The 19,211-nt window shown below is 43.4% G+C and overlaps 1 protein-coding gene across 5 annotated transcripts in view; it reads left to right on the top strand.

The window, feature by feature from the left end:
• HLCS (holocarboxylase synthetase) overlaps positions 1 to 19,211 on the top strand; it is a 192,316-nt gene that overhangs the window by 10,681 nt on the left and 162,424 nt on the right. For 3 of the 5 annotated variants that reach the window (XM_081300654.1, XM_081300655.1, XM_081300652.1), the window contains exon 2: positions 16,198 to 16,329. Coding sequence is in view for 1 of the 5 variants with exons in the window: in XM_081300651.1 (XP_081156777.1) it covers positions 12,846 to 13,040; positions 16,198 to 16,329 (327 nt within the window). In the remaining 4 variants the exon portion in view is untranslated. Of the gene's footprint in view, positions 1 to 12,803; positions 13,041 to 16,197; positions 16,330 to 19,211 lie in introns of those variants that run through there. The other 2 variants (XR_014022861.1, XM_081300651.1) reach the window with 1 other exon arrangement.

The following is a 19,211-nucleotide window of genomic DNA, read 5'->3' as shown; positions in this document are numbered from 1 at the left end:
GGCTTTTCTATGCCTGAGACAGGTATGCAACTTCTGGGAATGAGACCTCCACCTGCTTTGTGTAGACTATCAGAGCCTGAGTTTCCTGCTCTGTTCAAAAGAGGTACAGTACTAATATGTTTACAAAAAACATTTATGAGGACGAACTGAAGACAGCTTGCCCTCCTGTTCCCTTCCAGTGACTGACTGACTGGGTTGTTATACTCAGCCCTGTGAACCTGTCTCATTAGCAGCCCCAATTCCCGTATTATAGGGACACATGCCAAAGTCTCAGGGCTACCACATGTGTTCATGTATATGTTGGTGGGTCAGAAGCAACCTCTAAATTCAGGATGCCTAACCATGGCCTCTATTGCTTCACTGTACAAATTGCAGCTCACACAGGCTGAGTCTCGGGCTGCCTGGAAGGCTAATGCTTTCTTTTATATTGCTTATAAATGTTTTAGTCAATTTCCACATTCATTCATTTGTCCTCCTAAATCTGCTCCTCCCAAACCCTTTAAAGTGAAATTTGTTCAAGAAATGGGACAGGATCCTTAGGAAGACAACGATGCACTGGGAGCAGGGTCACAATCTGCCGTTCAAGCTCTCATCTATTGAGGTGGCTTAGACTTTGGAAGGTGCTGAGGACTTGGGAGAGGGTCAGAGGTAGCACTGTGGGCCATCTGGATGCATATGGTATTAATCACCCACCTGGAGGTCCTGTCTGATGGCTGGCAGGTAGTGACAACCCTCTCCTGCCAGGGGCTGATTTTTACTTGTCTGGGATGTAGAGGACCCTCCTCTCTGCTGAATGAAGATAAGTTGCTTTCGATGGAGAAAACTTTCTGAGCACTTTGCTCTCTAGTGGCCAACTGAGTAAAAGAGAGACCTGTTCTACCTCAATGAACCATTGGCGGTATGAGCCAGTTTATTCCAACAGCCTGTACGGAGCACCTACTTTGTGTAGGCACAGTGCTAAATATCAGAATGCGAAGGCACTAAGAGGCCACCTCAAATCACACTTTTGGAAATTGAATCACGCTGCAAGTGTATTAGAAAACCCAGGATATTCCTTGGAGCTTGGCAATCCAGTTGTGGCCCTCCTTTTTTTTTTTTCTTTTTTTCCCATAGTTGAGAAACTGGGACCCAGAGGGATGAAACGTTTAGTTCAGGACCACATGACCATTTAGGAACAAAGAGAAAAAAAAGGAGTGCTAATGAAATTAAGTGGAAGGTCATTCTCTTATTTTTTATACTTTTTTTATTTTAAAATAACTTTAGGCTTAAAATAACGTTGCAAAAATAGTACAGAGAGTTCCTTATACCCTCCACTCAGATTCCTCCAATGTTAACATCTTACGCAACCATAGGTTTATTAAGAAGAACACATGAACATTGGGGCAATACTTAACTAAACTGCTGACTTAAGATTTCACCAGTTTCCCTGCTGATAGTCTTTTTTTTTTTTTTCTGGTCCAGTATGCAATCCAGGACACCACATCACATTTAGAGCCTTTACTTTTTAACTTTGAATTTTGCTCTACTTGAAGTTCCTTTAAAACGGTGATGCATCACCGACATTCAGCTACTGCACAGAAAGTGCATCCCACATCTTTTCTGACTTGCAGGGCATTTTCAGGGTATTATTTTCCCTGGCATTTTATACATCCCACCTGCAGCTTTTTGGTGTGTGCAAGTTAGGCACCGTCACAGTCACCCATCGGATCTGGATTCAAATGACTATCCTCAGGGCTGGCAGGGTGCACCTGAACTTTTTGCCACTCTTGGATCTTGAGTCCTATTTCTTTTCTTTTTGGTACCAGGGATTGAGCCTAGGAGCATTCAATCACTGAGCCACATCCCTTGTCCTTTTTTTATTTTTTTAAATTTTATTAGAGACAAGGTCTCACTAAGCTGCTGAGGGCCTCACTAAATTGCTGAGGCTGGCTTTGAACTTTCGATCCTCCTAACTTAGCCTCCCGAGCTGCTGGGATTACAGGCATGTGCCACCATGATAGCCCTGCTTTGAGTCCTGTTTCTATTTATTATTATTGTGTATACTCATTCTCTGCTCTCAGTTGTTTTGTTTATTCAGTGAAGGACTTTGGAGCCAGAAAAACCCAAATTCAAACCTCAGCCTCCCTACCAAGTTATGGGACCTTGAGCAGGTTACTCAACTGCTTTTAAAATTCAGTGTCCTCCTCTACAAGATGGGGACAATAATAGCTACCTTGCATGGTATATTAGTCTGTTTTATGTGCTTATAACAAAATAACCAGAGGTTGAATAATTAGTATAAAGAAAAGAGGTTTATTAAGCTTACATTTTTGGAGGCTAAAAGTCCAAGATTGGGCAACTTGTTTGGCCCCAGATGAGGGCAACTGTGGCTGTATCACATGGCAGGAGGGAAAAGCAGGAGAAGCAGGAAGGAAAGCAGCTGTGTGCACAAGGGGGCAGGCACATGTATTAACCTAATTTTATAAGAACTCACTCTTAGGAGAACTGACCTGGGCTCTGTGAGAGCTACATTAATGCCCTTTGAGCAGCACAACGACCTAACCACCTTCCCCTAAGCCCTACCTCTTAAAGGTGCCACCACCGCATATTACCACCACATTAGGACCAAGCCTCTCTGGGGGCAAAGCACATCCGATTCATAGCACAAGGTTACAGAGGGCGGATGTCCACAGTGATTAGCACAGGGCCTCGTGAGAGGAATGGGAGCCAGTGGATGAAGGGGAGGCCGGGCTATTTGGGTACAGTGGAATGTCCTGAATGCCAGGCAAGAGCCCCTAAAGGTCCCTGTCGGAGGGACAGGCACTGCAGTATAAAAAAAAAAAGAAGATCCCTTGAGAAAGGGACCAGTGGGATCAGGGCTGCACTTTCCAAAGTCAAACTAGAGTGTGCTGAAGAGCAGGGCGGATCAGTCAGGAGGCCACCGTGCTGGTTCCCATGGGAACAGGCACTGGAGAGGGGTCCCGTCAGCTGCTGCAGAAGATGTGGGGCAAGGGAAGGTCCTGGCTCCAGAACAACTAAGTTCTGGGTCCCTGTGATGGTCCCTTGGTCATGAACAGAGATGACAATACAGAATAAAGAGGTCATCTGTGGGAGAAAAAGGCTCTTGGTTTGTTCCTCCTGCCATGGAGATACCACTCTCAGTCTGTCTGTCTGACTTCCTTGAACTGGAACATAAGTGACTCTGTCCATGTGTAAGGCAGCTCTCTACTGTGACAAAGGAGGGAAGGTGTATCTGGGCTCATGGTTTCAAAGGTTTCAGTCCATGGTCAGCTGGCTTTGTTGTCTCTGGGCCTATGGTGAGGTCGAACCCCACGGGGAAGGGTGTGGTGAAGCAAAGCTGCTGTCTCACGGAGGTCAAGAAGCAGAGAGAGACACAGGCATGACCTTCATGGCACACCCCCAAGGCCCTGTGTTCTCCAACTCAGCCGGCCTCCTACAGATTCACCACCTCGCGTGGCCCGTGACGCGCAGTGCCCTCACGGCTCAGTCACCTCCCAGAGGCCCATCTCTGAACAGTCCTTCACTGAGGACCAAGCTTTCAATACATGAGCTTTCGGGGAACATTTCAGATCCAAGCCATAACACTCCAACCTCTGGCCCTATCCACGTTCTCTTTCTTGAGGATCCTCTGAGTTTCAGCAGCACCCCTGGGCCCTCAGTGTGCTCTGGCCCCTCCCAGGCTCCTTGCCACATTCATCACCGCGCACATCTCCATGTGGATACCCAGCTAAGGCCCAGCTCCTGTAGGCTGTCTGCTGTCCCCTGGGCTGCACACTGCCCCATGCCTGGTGTTTCAGCACCGTCATCATCCTGAGGCCAGTCCTCTGTACGAAACCCCTTTGTTTAAATATCTGAGTTTCTGTTGACTGGTGGAAACACCATGGCCAGGAAAGCCAGGGCTCAGAAAGGGGAGGGAAGTAAATGGAAAAGGCTGGTCTTTAAGCCCTGGGGGCGGAAGCCCGATGCCGGGGGTTTAAGGAGGGGAGCTCTGCCAACTCCACCACCCAGTTCTCATGGGGTTTAGTTTTTAGCGGCTGTGAGACTGAGCACTCTCTGTTTTTAGCCATCTGGGCTTACTGTTTTTGAAGCGCTTATTCATCCTAGACTCCTCCCCCTTTTTGTTTTTTTGACTTTGTCATGTATTCTAGATATTTGTCCTTTCTTGGTTACTTGTGTTACAAATACCTATTCTCATTGCAGAGCTTGCCTTTCTTTCTTTCTTTTTTTTTTAATGTATCTTTCAGTAAGCGGAGTTCTTAGTTTTTAATTTTTTTTTTGTTTTAGTTGTAGTTGGACACAATACCATTATTTTATTTTTATGTGGTGCTGAGAATTGAAGTCAGCACCCTGCACGTGCTAGGCGAGCACTCCACTGCTGAGCCACAGCCCCAGCGAGGTTCTTAAATTTAACGTAGCATCCTTTTCCTTTATAATTAATGTTCTTGGCATCTTGATTGACTTATCTTCTCTATTTTGAGGTCAGAAAGATATTCTGTATTCTGAAAACTTTATAGATTTGCTTTCCATATAGAGATTTCTTTAAATTATAAGATTTTTTTAAAAAGTAAGGGGCATGAATTCAACTAATAGTTAAGGAGCAAAGCAGACTGGAGATGTGGCTCAGTGGTAGAGTGTTTGCCCAACACACACGAGTCCCAGGTTTGATCCCAGCATTGAAAAAAATAATAAGCAAAATAAAAAAGCAAACCCAAACCAATTCCTGTACTCTCTTCACTCTCTTCCCCATCTGTTTCTTTTTTTAAAACTTTTCTTCCTTCTAAAGTGCTTTTAAAAGATAGTGCTTTTAACTCTCTTTTAAGATTTATTTCTAAAAACATCTTTTTTGGGGTTCCCAACATGAAAATACTTTGGCCAGGCATACAGCTCTAGGCTGCTATTCCCCTGGGTCTTTAAAACATGTTTTGCTGTCTTCTGACAGCTGACTTTGGAAATGGTCTGTTTTCTTCCTCAGGTTGCTTTGGAGACCACCCCTTTCCTGGATTGCCTTCAGTTCCTCTTTACTGTGTCTGGGTCTTTTTGGTGGGGGAGGGTACTGGGGCTCAAAGGCAGGGGCACTTGGCCACTGAGCCACATCCCCAGCCTGATTTTGTATTTTATTTAGAGATAGGGTCTTCCTGAGTTGCTTAGCACCTCACTTTTGCTGAGGCTGGCTTTGGACTTGTGATCCTCCTGCCTCAGCCTCCCGAGCCCCTGGGATTACAGGCGTGTACCATTGCACCCAGCCTGTGTTTGGGTTTTGACTTGTACTTATTTTCATTTTGTTACTGGAGATTGAGCCCAGGGGAACTCTACGTTTTTATTTTTTAATAAATTTTTTAGTTCTTGATAGACACAATGCCTTTATTTATTTTTATGTGGTGCTGAGGATTGAATCCAGTGCCTCACACATGCTAGGCGAGCGCCCTACCCCCGAGCCGCAACCCCAGCCCCCATTTTTTAAATTTTTTGAGACAGGGTCTCCTCTAGTTGCCCAGGTTGGCCTTGAATTTGTGAGGCTCCTTCCTCAGTCTCCTGAGTTGCTGGGAGTCACCATGCCACTTGTACTTATTCTTTTGGTATCTGGGGTTATTGTGAAAATAAATCACACATCTGACTTGAAAGTGAGAAAGGCACTGTAGGAGGGAGGTAGGTCTTGTAGACATCCCCTTGTTCTTAGTCCCTGCCTGCAGCGTGACAAAGCCCGCCCTCTCCCACAGGAGCCTGGTGACCAGCAGGGAAGCAGAAGCCTTGTGGGGTGGGTAAACAGGGAACAGAAGTCCCCGATGCCCAGGAGGGGAGGGGAAGGTGGCCCCATGGTTATGAGACTTCAAAAGGCTATTTGAAAGGGGTCACAGTGTTTGCTAGGAAAACATTAGGCTCTTTATTTTGTAGAGAATTCTTTTTCCACCTAGTACTGTCTTAAGTGGAAGGCTGGATTTCTGTCCCCTCCTTGGTGGACACACCGTTCACACTTAGGTTGGAATATTCATGGATTACAACTGTTCACTTCCATTAGAAGAGATCCTTGAGGGAGATGTGCAGACCCCAGTCATAAACTTTCTTTTTAGGTATTTCAATTGCCTGATTATACAATTCTTATAAATCTAGCAGATTTGATTTCTCAGTATGGCAAAACTACCATTCTCTTAGATGTTTCAATACTGTTTATCAATTTAGTATGACTTCAGTTTAAAAGTCCCCATTTCAAATTAAGAGTTAAAAGGCTATTCCTACAAGAGCGGCATTTTCTATCACATTTCAAGTGTATATGATAGCAGATATGCATAGATGCCTTATTAATCCATAAGTGTAAGTTTATGGTTTTATTTCTTCAAGCCTTTTAAAAAGTCTTGTTGGATTAGAAGGTGAAAGCTCTTTAAGAAAACACTATTTTCCCTGGTAACTGAGATAATTTACCATCAGAGATTTTACATTTTTTCCTGAGTCTTTAATGAGACAAACCTACTGCTTCTCTGTAATCTTGAGTGTGATCACTTAGTCCCTTCTCTGGAAGTTAAATCAAGTTATAACATTATAGTGGTCCCTTTGTTTTCTAAAGGGAATTCATTCTAAGACCCCTAGGAATGCCTGATACTGCAGATTTTTCCCCCATACATACATAACTATAATAAAATTTAACTTATAAATTTATAAGGCACAGCAGGAGATTCATAACAGTAATTTAACACATCAATTATAACAATTTTCTGTAATCAGATTGCTAGCATCAATACTCCTGTACTTTGGAGTAATAACGGTCACCTGAACACAAGCATGGTGACACTTCAACAGCTGATCTAATAATTGAGATGGCAAAGTGTCTAATGGGCAGGTAGCATATACAGTGTGAATACACTGAACAAAAGGATGATTTTATTCATCCTTTTGGGATGGAGCTGGATGCATGAGATTTCAGCATGCTACCCAGAATAATATACAATCTTAAAGTTAGGAATTGCTTATTATCTAGAATTTTCCATTTAATAGTTTTGGTTTGCAGCTGGCTGTGGGTAACTGAAACTGGGAAATGTGAAGGCTGGGATGTGCATAGCTGCTGTACTTCCTTCTGGTTGTTCACAGAAGCCTGCAGCTCCCCCAAAGGCTGAAGAGTTCTCAGATGGATTTAATTTTTATGATCATTGGACCTAATGAAATCTTGTACCATGTCATATTTTTAGGACCATCCAACTTTTAAGGAGCCTTAAAACCAGATCTGATTAAAATTTTGGCTATCTCCTGCATTTCTCTCTGCTTGGAATCACAGCTTTATAGGGTCTTTGTATTGATGTCCTGGTGGGTCAGAAACTCCCTTCTAAGAGACGTATTTGCAATTTACCAATGTCCATTAATACAATAAATCATCAGTATTACAAACATAACCAAATAGTAAGACTTGACAGTAACATCTTTTATCCTACATTCTCTCAGAATATCTGAACTTTTGTGAGGATAATCATGGACTCATGGCTCTTCATACATATTTGAATTTGATACTGAATTGGCCTAATTTCTGTAGGGGAGCACTTTGGGGTTGTTTCCTGAATGCTCTGACTGGCCCCATTTTTATTTGAACCTTTGCTGCTTTCCTTCACATAATATCCTGCCTTATTTATTTCTAAACACCGAAATCATCATCCCCTTCTTCAAGAATCTCTAGTTCCTTTATACACACACACACACACACAGACACTATATATATATATATTCGTTGTTGATGGACCTTTATTTTAGTTTATATGCAATCTGAGAATAGAACCAGTGCCAATGTCTTGGCTGGGCACAGAATCACGAGCCACCACACAGCTTTGTAGATTCAAACAGCAATTCTTTATTCCCGAACTCACACCGGCCTCCACACACGCTCAAGGTCGCGGGTTCGTTCCCCATACGGGCCACCAGGAGAACTGGGATTGCCCCAGAGCGTGTGTGGAGGCCGGTGTGAGTTCGGGAATAAAGAATTGCTGTTTGAATCTACAAAGCTGTGTGGTGGCTTGTGATTCTGTGCCCAGCCAAGACATTGGCAAACCAGTGTGTCACACGTGCAAGGTAAGCGCTCCACCACTAAGCCACAACCCCAGTCCATATAGTTCCTTTTTAAAAAAAAAAAACTTTAATTTTTAGTTGTAGGTGGACACAATAGCTTTATTTTATTTTTATGTGGTGCTGAGGATCTAACCCAGTGCCTCACGCATGCTAGGCCAGCACTCTAACCCTCAGTCACAACTCCAGCCCCTGTAGTTCCTTTTAATGGGAAAAACTAGAGATATCCCAGGATCTGAGCACCAGGTTGCACTTTGAAGTAATGTTGCTCTGAGGCCATCTCAATGGACAGAGCTAGAAAAGAGAATTGTTTATTTATTTGATACTAGAGATTGAACCCAGGAGTACTTTACCACTGAATCACATCTCCAGTACTTTTTGAGACAGGATCTCACTAAGTTGCTTAGGGCCTTGCTAAACTTTTTTTTTTTTGTACCAGGGATTGAACTCAGGGGCACTTGGCTACACAGCCACATCCCCAGCCCTATTTTGTATTTTATTTAAAGACAGGGTCTCACTTAGTTGCTTAGTGCCTCACAGTTGCTGAGGCTGGCTTTGAACTTGCGATCCTCCTGTCTCAGCCTCCAACGCCACTGGGATTACAGGCATGTGCCACTGCATCTGGCGGGATCAATATTTTTTGCCTAGCTTCTTTGGTACACAGAAAATATTTCAGTGAGGAACATAGTAATTCATCTCTTGTTCAGTGTGGCTTTTCAAATATTCATGTGATGGACAGTCTGGTTCTACTGTCCACTTTGCTTTCATCTCGAGGGTCCTGGAATTCTAATAGCTGGTATCTTTAAGTCCTTAGAAGGTGGTAGCTCTGTCTACAATATCCTATTTCATCTTAAACCATCCTGTTCATCTATTTTCACTTAACATAGTTATAAGATTCACGTATTTGTGATCTTTATCCAAACATGCCAATTCCGCCTCCTACCATATAATTTCTTATATCTTTACACTACTGGTAAATATGCTTTTATTAAATCCTGTTTTGGTCTTAAAACTTTTAAATTTTACTTAATTTTTTTTCTGAACAAATGTTACACATACTGTAACACTTAAGATCCTATAAGATCATCTTTTAAAAACATGTGACATTCCCTTATCAATTAAATATCATGTTACATATTGTTCTATCAAGACTTAAAGTGAATAAATTCAAATGATTCTCCCAGTTAGCATTACCTTGAGGTTGCACCAGGAGATGTCTTTTCTTTAACTAAAAGGAAATCAAAAAGGTAATCACTATTTTGGATTTCTCTATGATTAAGAAAGAATAGCACACTAAAGATAGGATCTTAAGGTTTTATGTGAAAGCATCTTTTTATTTTTAATGTTCTCATCAGTGCATTTTGGTTATACAAAATGGGGTGAAATTATCTTTTTAATTCACATCTTGCTTTCTCTTTACTATTATCATTGTGTTACCTAGAAACAACTCTAGTGTAGAACTCAAGAGTTCTTTGGATAAATATCAAACTTCTAAGAGCAATAAACAACATTAGAAAAGTAGACAAAATGTAATAAAATACAATTAATCAATATATTTCTTAGCTTCATTATACAATTATAATGGATCATTTATGGAAGTTTAAGGGGCATTTAATAAAAAATTTTCCTATTTGGAAAAATACTCAAATTTCAAAGAAAGACTCTTCATGTTGTATAGCTTTTATTTTGGCCAACAAAAGCCTCATGATTTCAGTTTACTTACTTAGTTAAATTATTTTGTTTTGGAGGACGCTTTTTCAAAGAGATGGTTATTCTGATCCCCTGTGATCTCTGAATATCATTTTAAGCTGTTTTGAGCACTCCATCATGGTGATGGAAGCAATGGATTCTTTCATCTACAGACAGACTGTAACTGCTAAGAATGAAATATTCAGTTACAGATATTGAAATTTCAGCATCTACCCAGCACTTCCTACTGGACTGGGATTTTAATTTCTCAACTCTGGCCATTTGTTGAGAGTACTGAGTACTTTCCAAGCTCAGAGGGGTACTGATTAATGTCTCCTGGGGAGGAACTGGCATCTCCTGGGGGGTGGGGGCAGCTGGACAGCTCCCTCTGGTGGTGACATCCTTTTGGCTGGCACTTTGCCTTATACTCAATTATTATTTCTAGGGCATGCCTTCCTGAGGGCCGATTAGCTCTTCCCAGGAAAGCCAGTCATTCTGGTAGGTTACTGAGGTGTGCTTCCATGACACTTGTATTCTGACAAACCATAAAGGCTTGCTTTTAAACTCCTAGTCTGTAGTCTTCTCTTCTACAACAGTTTGGAAATGTCTAGATAGGGTATAATGGAGGTGGATTTAACAGTGTTTCTCAAACTTATTGTGTTTGTGTCACCTGGGGATTTTGTTAAAATGCAGATGTTGATTTTCGGTCTAGTGAGGCCTAGGATCCTGCATTTCTAGTGAGCTCCCAGGTGGTGCTGATGCTGCTGGTCTAAGGGCTGCACTTTGAGTCCCAAGGGCCTGTAGGATGAGGATCAGGTACATCCACTCCAGGTCTTAGTTTTGCACCTTTCCCTTCTCCTTTGAAGATGATGAAGCTAAACTGTACATTGACCCTCTGAAACATCAACCAAAGTCATTGTAGGTAGGGATCCTGAACAGAGGAGCTTGCTGTGTAATCGTTTAACCTCTCTTACTGTCCTGCTATATCTTCCTTCCTCTATAGCTTCCCTAGGCGTGAGTAATATCAGTGCTCTTCAAGCCTTGTACAGTGGTGCATGCCTGCAATCCCAGCAACTTGGGAGACTGAGGCAGAAGGATGTCAAGTTTGAGGTCTGCCTCAGCAACTCAGCAAGATCATCTCAAAAAATATAAAGGGCTGGGGGGTGTTTTTCAGTGGTAAAGTGACCCAAGTGCTATTTCTAGTACAAAAAAAATAAAGAAAGAAAGAAGAAAAAATTAGTGCTCTTCAAATCACATGTTAGAAAGGGGGCTCACCCACTTCTTAATCATGTTGAACCATGATAGTCCCCATTTCTTATAACCTAGAATTGACATATAGGATTGACTCCAAAATGTTATTTTCCCATGTTCTGCGACCATGACATCTCGAAACATCTGCAGGTAGAGCTGGACAGCTTCCATAAGTCTGTGGGAAGCTGAGGTTGCAAGACCCTTAAAGTACTTGGAAAGACTGGGGATGTTGGTGACATTCAGGAGGAGTAGATAACCTATCCATCTCTAGGAGGGTGAGGAGGTGCCTCTTTCCCACTGTAATCCAGCAAACTTTAAGGAAGCTTCTGAAAGTGAAACATTTAGGATTTATAAGTCTGGTAAACCCTTTTTTACCATTAATTTCTGACCTACAGCCTGGGTTATCATGAAGGGGCTGAGTCCCTCCTTGAGGTACTCATTCATTTCCTTCTCCAGTGATGTCCCATAGGGAGGTGCAGGATATGCTTCAGTCCTCTGCTCATCACTCTGACTTCTATTTCTGGTCCACAGCAATGCTTATTTTGTTTTTGAGCCCAGCTATTTCTTTCTGGACTCTGTTTTTAAACCTATTATTGCTATGTGCAATGGAGAGAACTACTACATCATGTGACCAGAAGTCTGGGGTTCTGAGAGTGGGTATTCTACACTGCTGTGTTAAAGTAGATGGACAAATGGTCAGGGTACTTTAAAAACCCACCCTTAGTTAAGTAAAGATTTAGGAGTGGGTGGACCTAATTGTTTTCACTGCATTATGCCACCTTCTGAGGGCCAAGATAGCAAACAACTCAAGATCTTTGCTGTATTTCAAAAGAGTTCCAGGATACTGGTGACAGACTGCCTTTGAGGAAGTGAGGTTCCACAGGAGATACCTGTCAGTAATAGTAATAATTATGATTCCTCGTGGGACAAGAACACTGTGAATCATAAGTGATATTTCCTCTTTCTGCTGGTCACACATTGGTGACCCACATGTGGCAAGAGCACCTTGTACAGCCTTTTTGGTGCTGACTGGTCTTCAACTTCTGTTCTCTGCCTTTATTTTAAAAAGAGAAAATTATTACATTATGTCAGTTCATGTAATCTACCCCATATCCCTTTTTGCATGCATGAAGGATTAACATCATCTAATAAAAACTGCCTCACTCATTTCCCTAGCTGGATTGGGTGGAGGTTGTGTTAGCTCTTTGATTCCTGGTATGGTACCGATTAGCAAATTTTGGCTATTTGTGAGCAATATGTGTTGAGCACCTTCCTTATCTATTTCCACCCCTAAGGGAGACTGGCTTTTGCTTCATAGGGTCCAGCATCCACTGGGAATATAACAACCCCCCAACAATCCTAGCTATCACACTCCCCCTCCCCCAAACACCTCCCTTTTCTATTACTCCAACACTCCAGGGCCTCTACCTGGCCCTTCCATTGCGTTGTCCCTCGACCCACGGTATGGCCTCCACCACCTCCTGGATCCCTCCGCGGGTGCAGCTTCAGCCTCCCAGAAGCCTGTCATCCCACGTCGTTGGAGCAGCCTCCTTTCCACCCCACCTTCTGCTCTGGCCAGCCCTCCCCAATTCCCAGACCCCCTCCGGCTGCAGTCTCTTTACCCCAACACCCTCCGGGTCCTGACCTCCCCGACCCCTGCACACCTCCCACGTGGGGGCTTCTCCCTGCATCACTGCACTCAGGTACCCGCCCCAGAGGCCTCCGCGGCCTCGCTCGCCCCGCGCGGTGTCCCTTCCCGGTGCCCGCGCTCCCCCGCCCGCGCAGCCTGTCTGCGGCGCGCCTCTTCCGGCCGGCCGGCGGGGCGGAGCGCGGCGGGCGAGCCTCCGGGGCCGCGGGCGCCGGCCATGCTCATCACGCTGTGCTACCTGTACCTGTGGGCGCGCTGGGGGCGCCGGCCGGCCGCGCTCGTGCGCACCACGGTGCGGCGGCTGCGCGCCTCGCGCTGCTCCTTCACCTTCTGCGGCGCGGCGGCGCGGCCCGGCGGCGCGCGCGTGTGCCTGAGCCGCGGCGGCCGCGTCTTCTGCGTCGGCGAGAGCCAGGTGGGCGGGCGGGGGGCGCGGGGCGGGGCCGGAAGCGCCTGGCGGGCGGGGCGGGGCGCGCGGGCCCGGGACCCCGACCTCCCCGCAGTGCCGCGCGCGGACGCCTGTCCCGCGGTGGGCGGCCTCTGGGGGACCTGAGCGCGGCAGGAGGCTCGTCCCTGCCGGGGGCCGGACGTGTCCTGTGCGCTCTGCATCTTCAGCGCTTCGCTCGGTCTTTGTTTCCGGGCCCGTTACTTGGGATGGTGGCCACTGTCCACCTGGCCCAGTCACCTACAAGTGGCGTGGGCCTGCCGTGTAATCGCTGTAAAAAACGCGCCCTTGCTGTGACAAGGGACGGTGGTTCTTTCCAGGCAGCTGTTTTGGGAAGTGGACTTCACGGTGCATTTCTAAGCAAATTGCCTTGGGCATCGCAATACCGCTTTCACTAACGCTGAGAAGAGTTTTGCTTTTAGTTTTTGCTTTTTCCTCTTCCGTCTGGAAAGTTGGCTCACTTTCAGCATTAAAATGAGATTTTAAAAAATTATTTAAACGAAGGTGAAATCACAACACCCATGAGAGAATCAAAATCTTGCCTCAGTGTTGAACATTCTGTTGTGCCTGTGCTTAGGTGTGGAATGAAATTGTACCGGTAGCGGATAAAGGACACCCTAAGTTAAAAAATATAGTATACACACTGAACGGGTTCTCTCAGTTCTTCCTAGGAATGTACACAACGAGTACCACCCAAGTACCACCTGGACCCAAGGGGGGAAGTGCATTCATTACATCCAGTGGCCACCTTAGGAAACCGGGTTGAGAAAAATAAAATGAAGAATAATTACAGAGTGGATTTTACGACTGCAGCAGCTTCTAGACTTGATTTATTAAAAATATATTCTTTAGAGTTTAGCTTAGAGTAAAATTTTCAACATACACGAAATTTAGGATGTAAATGTTTTAATTTTTTAGGCAGTTTTACTTTGGAACATTTTCATGATGTTATTGGGCCTCTGTTAACTAAATCAACTAATTTTTCTGCTCTTGCCTACCCCTTGAGCCCCAGGCGGGAGTGATCTGATGCTTTCAGGGATTCTGTAACATGCTGTGCATCCGTTTTACACTGTTAGTTTTGCTGAGATATGGCTCCTCTGTTGGGGATTGGAGCCTTTTTGTGGCTGGTGGTGGTGGTGGTGATAAGGCTTCCCCCAGAAGCCTTGGATTTTCGTCCCCCCCTCCCCATATGTGTCTTGTTTTTGGTAGGCTAAAAAAACCTTTTAAAAAGTTTGTTTTTTTAAAATGCTTCCTAAAGAACAGCAAATTAATTTAAAAAGGCATTAGCCCACCAAAAACAAGGCACCAAAATCCAGAGATGCTCAAGTCCCTTATATAAAGGGATGTGGTATTTGCATACTATGCAAAAAATCTTCCTTATATTCAATTTAATTAATTTATTTATTTTTGGTGGTATTGGGGATTGAACCCAGGACCTTATGCATGCTAGGCAAGTACTCTACCCCTGAGCACATCCTCAGCCCCCAAATCAATATATATAATACCTAATATAGTGTAAGTGGTTGTTACTATGTTATTGTTATTACCTAAACTGCATTGTTTAGCTAATAATGACCAAAAAAAAAAAAAGTCTGTTCTTGTTTAGTACAGATTTAATTATTTTTAATTTTTTTCTTTTTTTCTTTGGTTTGAATCCAGGATGTAGAACCTGATAGGGAGGGCCCAGTGGGACCATATCTGATCTGCTGACCAATCTTGACTATAATCTCCTTTTAAAAAAGCTAAATTAGGGCTGGGGATGTAGCTCAGTGGTAGAGTGCCGAGACTTCTGCTGCCACCCAATTCACCTCCTCCACGAGGCTTTTTTCCCAAAATGCTCTCTGAATCTCACAAGAACTCCAAGGGAGCTCAGGTAGCAGGAACGCCCTATTTCCAGCAGCAATAATCCTCAACATGAACTTCCCTAAAACCCAAGGTCTTAAACTGGGAACGCCCTAAACCCAAGGACCGGGATACTATACTTCCTCAAACTGCAGGATACACCCTAATCCTGGATCCACCCTGGTCGTTGAGCAGGGTCACCTTTCTCAAACACACATGCAAGGTCAACAGCGAAATTAACATGGGGTACGCTGGCAAGGCAATTTCGATGCGTCATTTCTACTTGGTAATGGCCCTCAGCAGTAGAGCACTTGCCTTACACGCATGAGGCACTGGGTTTGGACCTTAGCATCACATAAAAATAAATAAATAAAGATTGTGTCCATCTACAACTAAAAAGATAATTTTATTTTTTAAAAAAGCTAAATTAAAATCACTCTTGAATTTACATTTTCTCTAAAATATGTTTGAGGGGCTGGGGATGTGACTCAATTGGTAACACGGTAGCGCGTTCCCCTGGCATGGGTGCGGCCCGGGTTGGATCCTCAGCACCACATACAAACAAAGATGTTGTCTCTGCCAAAAACTAAAATGTAAATAAAATATTAAAAAAAATATGTTTGATGGCTTTTTTGCATATAGTAAGGGTCTTCCCCAGAAATATCCTAACTTATCTCTGTATTTGTTTTATTTTATTTTTTGCAATGCTGGGTTTCAATCTCAGGGCCTCATGCCTGTTAAGCAAGTGCTGTACCACTGAGCTACACCCTCAGCCCTGGGTTTGACTGTTTTGTGAGTTTCAGAAAGTTTATGCACTTCCCAGGTCTCAGGGGAAAGAACAGTTTACTTCAGTATGAGTAATGCAAGGACAAAGGACAGCTGCCTTGTGCTGCCAGGCCTGGTGCCAGTGGGAATGAAGGACCAGGTCTTAAGACTGCAGTAGCCAGGCAGGCTCTTCCAGACCTCCTCATTCTTAAATGTGCCTCAAATGTGATTTGGAAAACTATGTGCTAATCTGTAAGCAATGGTGGTCAGAATTAATTGTGTGAAAACAAATATCCAGAGACTTTAAAGCTGTCAAGAGTCTCAGAGGGCTTTGGGGCTGTTTGAACAGTCACGGTTAAACAAGAAGCACAGGGTTAATGTCTGCAGAAGAGCATCAGATAACCTTAGGTAGATCTTACCTGGAATTGCAGAGGGGTGGGTATGTCAGGCATGCTGAGATAAGTGGCAGTTGTGGTTTGAAGTGACACTGAATCCTCTATGTTTCTCTCCCTCTGTGCAGTCCATTGATGACTTGAACAAATGGGCCCTGTTTCTTGTCTCTCCCTTTATACTTGAAGCAGAACACATAGCATTTGTGACAGAGAGCATTTGGGTACAAGGTGACAGTTTACAGAGACCATCTTCTGAAACAGTGAGTACTATGTTTTTTTTTTTCTTGTGTGTCATTTAGTTCTATACGTGTTTTAATCCTAACCAAGTTTGTTTTTTTTTTATGAGTGATCTTCCCTAGCTTTTGTAGGTGACTTGCTCTCTTTTTGGATATTTTGGATTGTATCAAATGTATTGGTGTAATTTCTTTCACCTCTTTATTCTTATTTTTTAATGTGACTATTAGAAAATTTCAAACAATGTGTATGACTTTTTTTGTGGCTTACATTCTGTTCGTTTGGGACAGCATTACTCCATGCTCTCTTCCTGGCCAGTTGGTTTCTCCCTACATCTTCTCACTCCCGCAGACAGCCTGAATGGCTGGGTTACATCTGTAGACATCCCACCCTGAGGATTCTGAAAATATGTCAAACTCAAACAAGTCACATGTCCAAACTTGTTTATGTTCTGTTTAAAAAAAAAAAGTCCCCAATTAACACCCGAATGTACTCTTCCTCTTACCTGCTCCTAACTTTCACTGAGTTCCAAGTTCCACTGATGTCACTCCCCAGAGGTCACGGCTTTGCACCTTCATTGCAGCTGCTCCTGAGTTCACTGTCATCTTCAGTGTCTTCTCTTTACGCTGTGAAGATGTCTTCCTCTCCTTGGGTTTCCTCTCGATGGCCAGAGTCACTGTCCCAGACACACTTCCAGCTGGGACCCTCTTGCGGAAGCTCTGGGTGCTGGTCTGCTTCCCCTGTGTCTCTGATGAGTCACTCTTGTCTTTCTGCCTTCACCCACATGCAAGGCAGGCGCTCTACCACTGAGCTACAATGGGCAGGTTGTCCAGCAGGCATTCTGCTGATGACTGCTGTGTTGTTGGATTCTTGTCCTAAACATTGTCCTTAAGACACTGTATTGGGATGAGAGGAAAGGAAAGAGAATGGGGAGTAAGAAAAGAAATAATTCGCTAGAACTCAAGATTGAACAAAAGATGAGCTGCCTGAGGGAACTGGAGATAGTAAACGAGGGAAGGAGAATAGCTGAGACTCAGAAGACTGGGAGGATTTGACAGGTGACCCAACGGCAGGCCAGTGTGTGCTCTCTCTGGACCGTCCATAAAGTCTTATTTAGCATTACATATACTTATGGTAATAATGATGCCATCTATTGAGCCCCTGATAGGTATTTTGCATACATGAGCTCTAATGCTTACAACTCTGCAAAGTATTATTGTTGTCATTTTAAAGATAAGAAAATGAGGTTGTAAGATTTAAAGACGTGTCTAAAGCCACCAACTGCTCAGGGTAGACTAAGTTTTAGCCAATGTTCATGCCCTTCTAGTAGCTGGAGGACCAAACGGATGGTTTTGAAGCGATGTGGGGCATTGAGGTTTGAGAGTATCGAAGCTTTTGTTGACCCAAAGACAGTCAAGCAGGACCCACAGTTGTTTTTCTGCATTAGGCAGAAAGAGACCAGTGGTTGAAGTAAAGTGTTTTGGTGAGCTAAGGTATAATTTTTGGTGTGCAGAAAAGACTATGAACTTTTTTAGAGAATGATTTCCAACTTAAATAACAAATGATCAATTAGGTAGATTTGAATTAAATTGCTGATATTTGACTTTTTTTTTTTTTAAACTTTGGAAGAGTCCACGTTTCTCTCTCGCTCTCTCTCTCTTTTTGGTACCAAGGATTGAACTCAGGAGTGCTTAACCACCCCCACATCCCCAGCCCTTTTAATTTTTTATTAGAGACAGGATAGGATCTCACTAGGTTGCTTAGGGCTTTGCTAAATTGCTGAGGCTGGCTTTGAACTTGTGGTCCTCCTGCCTTAGCCTCCCCAGTTACTGGGATTACAGGCAGGGTGTGTGCTACCTAGCCCAGCTAGTCCATGTCTCATGATAACCTGTTCTTTGAGCTTTTAAATCCAGCTTAAAATTTTGTCATCACTTTTAAAGGGATTTTTGAATAATATTTATTCTCTTTACAGACTCAAGTGTTTTGAAGTATTTTAAAACTCTACTGCAGAGAATTTGCTTGGTTATAATCCTGTGAAGAATGTGACCTCTTACTTGGTTTATGCGTGGTCCTCATCCGCTCATGAATTTGAAGTAATATAAATTCCCTTGAACCCATCCCTTAACATAGAAGCTGGAATATGTACCTGTGTGGGTCCTGCATGGAGTCCACCTACCTGCTCCCTCCCCTGGCTTCACCTTCCCTTCCCTCAGCTTCTTTTTAGATATGTAAGTTTTCTGGAGGAGTAAACACCGCCTTTCTGAACACTTACATAACTCTTATGTGTTATCAAGTGTATAAATATGGTAAGTTTTTCTAATATATTTTAATATATTAGAAAAATAATATATTTTAATATTACTTATCAATCTTACTAGATTTTAATTTAAAACCAAAGCTAGGATTTCCAAAATATTATAATTACATATAATATCAAATATGGACAGATTCTTCTTAACACAAAAATATATATAACTGCTGTTATTTTGTTTTTGTTTTTGTTTTTGATTTTGGTGCTGGGGATTGAACCTAGGGCCTTGAGCATGCTGAGCACATGCTGTACCATTAAGCTACGCCCCCCAGCCCCTAACTGCTATATTTTAATTTTTTAATTTTTAATTACTTATGGGGTAAAGTGACATGCAATATCTTAAGAAACAAAGTTACCATATTATGTGGGGTTCAGGCTAAGGTGCTATAACAAAGAAATCCAAAACTACAGTGGCTCAAGCAAACTAGAAGTTCATTTCTCTCTTGAAGTGGTTCTGCTCTGAATGTTGATCCAAGGGCTGGGTTTCGTTTGCCTTGTTGCTCTGCTGTCCTGGTGATTGATAGACAGCTTCTTGAGGTGGAGGCTGGCTCCTGCCCTCTCCTGCTCCTCCACAAGTGTCACCTTCATCCACGTGGT

This window comes from Spermophilus citellus, assembly GCF_964194105.1.
Source record: "Spermophilus citellus genome assembly, chromosome: 7".
Lineage (NCBI taxonomy): Eukaryota > Metazoa > Chordata > Mammalia > Rodentia > Sciuridae > Spermophilus > Spermophilus citellus.
The sequence above is the reverse complement of the archived record's forward strand: the minus strand, read 5'-3'. Positions and strand labels throughout refer to the sequence as shown.